This window comes from Myotis davidii, unplaced genomic scaffold (assembly GCF_000327345.1).
Source record: "Myotis davidii unplaced genomic scaffold, ASM32734v1 scaffold663, whole genome shotgun sequence".
In the NCBI taxonomy this organism is placed as follows: Eukaryota; Metazoa; Chordata; class Mammalia; order Chiroptera; family Vespertilionidae; genus Myotis; species Myotis davidii.
In genome coordinates, this window is record NW_006295816.1 from 6,534,026 (window position 1) to 6,535,889 (window position 1,864).

Sequence of the window (1,864 nt, forward strand, 5' to 3'; positions counted from 1 at the left end):
AATTCTACCCTTTCTTTATTTTTTCATTTTCCTTTGTATGGAAATTTTTTTCCATACCTTCACTTTCAGTCTGCGTGAATCTTTTGTTCTAAGATGGGTCTCTTGTAGACAGCAGATATGTGGGACGTGTTTTCTTATCTATTCAGCTACTATATGTTTTTTTTATTTTAAATATATTTTATTGATTTTATACAGGGAGGAAGGGAGAGGGATAGAGAGTTAGAAACATCAATGAGAGAGAAACATTGATCAGCTGCCTCCTGCACAACCCCTACTGGGAATGTGCCCGCAACCAAGGTACATGCCCTTGACCAGAATCGAACCTGGGACCCTTCAGTCTGCAGGCCGATGCTCTATCCACTGGGCCAAACCCGTTAGGGCCATGTGAGAGTTTTTATAAATGGGGGCATGCTGGGGACCTGGCCCGGTAGGCGCTGGTGCCCACCCTGGCTTTCCGGGGAGCTGGCAGAGACTCGATGGACCCTCCCCCCTGAGTCCCCGTCTCTACAGTTAGCGCAGCACTGGCCTCGCCAGGTCAGTGAGGCGGCGAAAGGGTTTGGTAGCTGACCAGTGCCCTCCTGACCGGAGTGCGTTTTCCCGGAGGTGTTCTTACTGTCATCGGGGACAATTACTATTTTTTTTTTCTTTCAGGAATAAGGCCCATATTTTGAAAATCACTTGGAAACTGCTTCTTAAAAATGGAAGTTGAATTCTGGAGAGAGTCTTGCCTTTTACATACAGGTGAGAGAACTGAGAGATACATATCAAATAATATACTTTTTTTTTTCTCCTTTCAGGCAATTACTCTCCTAACCGAATTAATTAGGGAAAACTTCAGGAACAGCAAATTAAAACAGTGCCTGTTGCCAGCCCTCGGGGAGCTGCTCTATCTGGTGGCCACCCAGGTGAGCCTGTCTGAGGGAGATGAGCCCTGCTGGGCGGGGACGCGTTCTGACATATCCCGGCCGGCGAGTATTAATAGCCCGTGAGAGTTCCCTGACTCTGCTGCTGAGAGCTCGCCCCAGGAGCTGAGGACAGATGCTGCTCAGGCGGAGAGAGGCTGTCGGTCGCTCCCTGTCTGCCTGTCTGGCTGTCATCTTCCCTCCCCTTTTTTGCTTTCGAGCAGCAATTTCAGCCGGTGTGCCGCAGTATTCCCGTTGTTTCTAAAAGCAGATGTCGAGAATCACTTTCCTTGGTGCTTACTCTACTTGGATGGGAGCGAGGCTGTTTTAATGAAGCCCGCGTCTGTGGCCATGACAGGCGACCGCATCTTATAGCTAGCCAACCTGCCGAGGGGATTCTGCCCCGGGTCCACGAAAACCCGTACGTTTTCAGGAGAGATGAGGGCTTTTGTGGGCCTGTCACTTTGAATATATGTCATCCTTAAAATCTCAAGTCGGTGCTGACCGAGAAGAGGCCGGCCCAGAGCGATGGTGCACACTGTGTAACAGACCTCGCCCGCCTGCGGGCGCTCTGCTCACACCCAGGGCACCAGGAGGGCGGAAGGCGGAGTGGGACTCTGCAGAGGACGTTACAGAGCAACGCAGTTGCAGTTTGTGTGGCTTTTGTCCTCCTGTCGGGGATGCCGCCCACCCCAGTCCGGGTGTTCTCACTTTTGCGGTTTTTTTTTTGGTTCAGCCCATAATCATCTCTCACCTGGCCTGTTGTCAGAACTCCCAGACAGTCTTCTGGCTTTGCTCTTGTGTTGGTAAAAGTGTGTTTTCCAGACATCAGCCATGGCGAGCCTGTTACACACACGAGAGGCTGCAGGTGTCGCCCCTCAGAGGCCCTGTGCCTCTCGTGTTGCTCATGGTCATCAGTCCCTCCAATTGCTTCTAGGCCCCAGTGCCCGCCTCACCTCAGC

The 1,864-nt window shown here is 51.4% G+C and overlaps 1 protein-coding gene across 1 annotated transcript in view; it reads left to right on the plus strand.

The window, feature by feature from the left end:
* ULK4 (unc-51 like kinase 4) overlaps window positions 1-1,864 on the plus strand; it is a 284,250-nt gene that overhangs the window by 52,227 nt on the left and 230,159 nt on the right. The window contains exon 18 of the mRNA XM_015568398.1: window positions 798-905. Within this exon, the coding sequence (XP_015423884.1) occupies window positions 798-905 (108 nt within the window). The remainder of the gene's footprint in view (window positions 1-797; window positions 906-1,864) is intronic.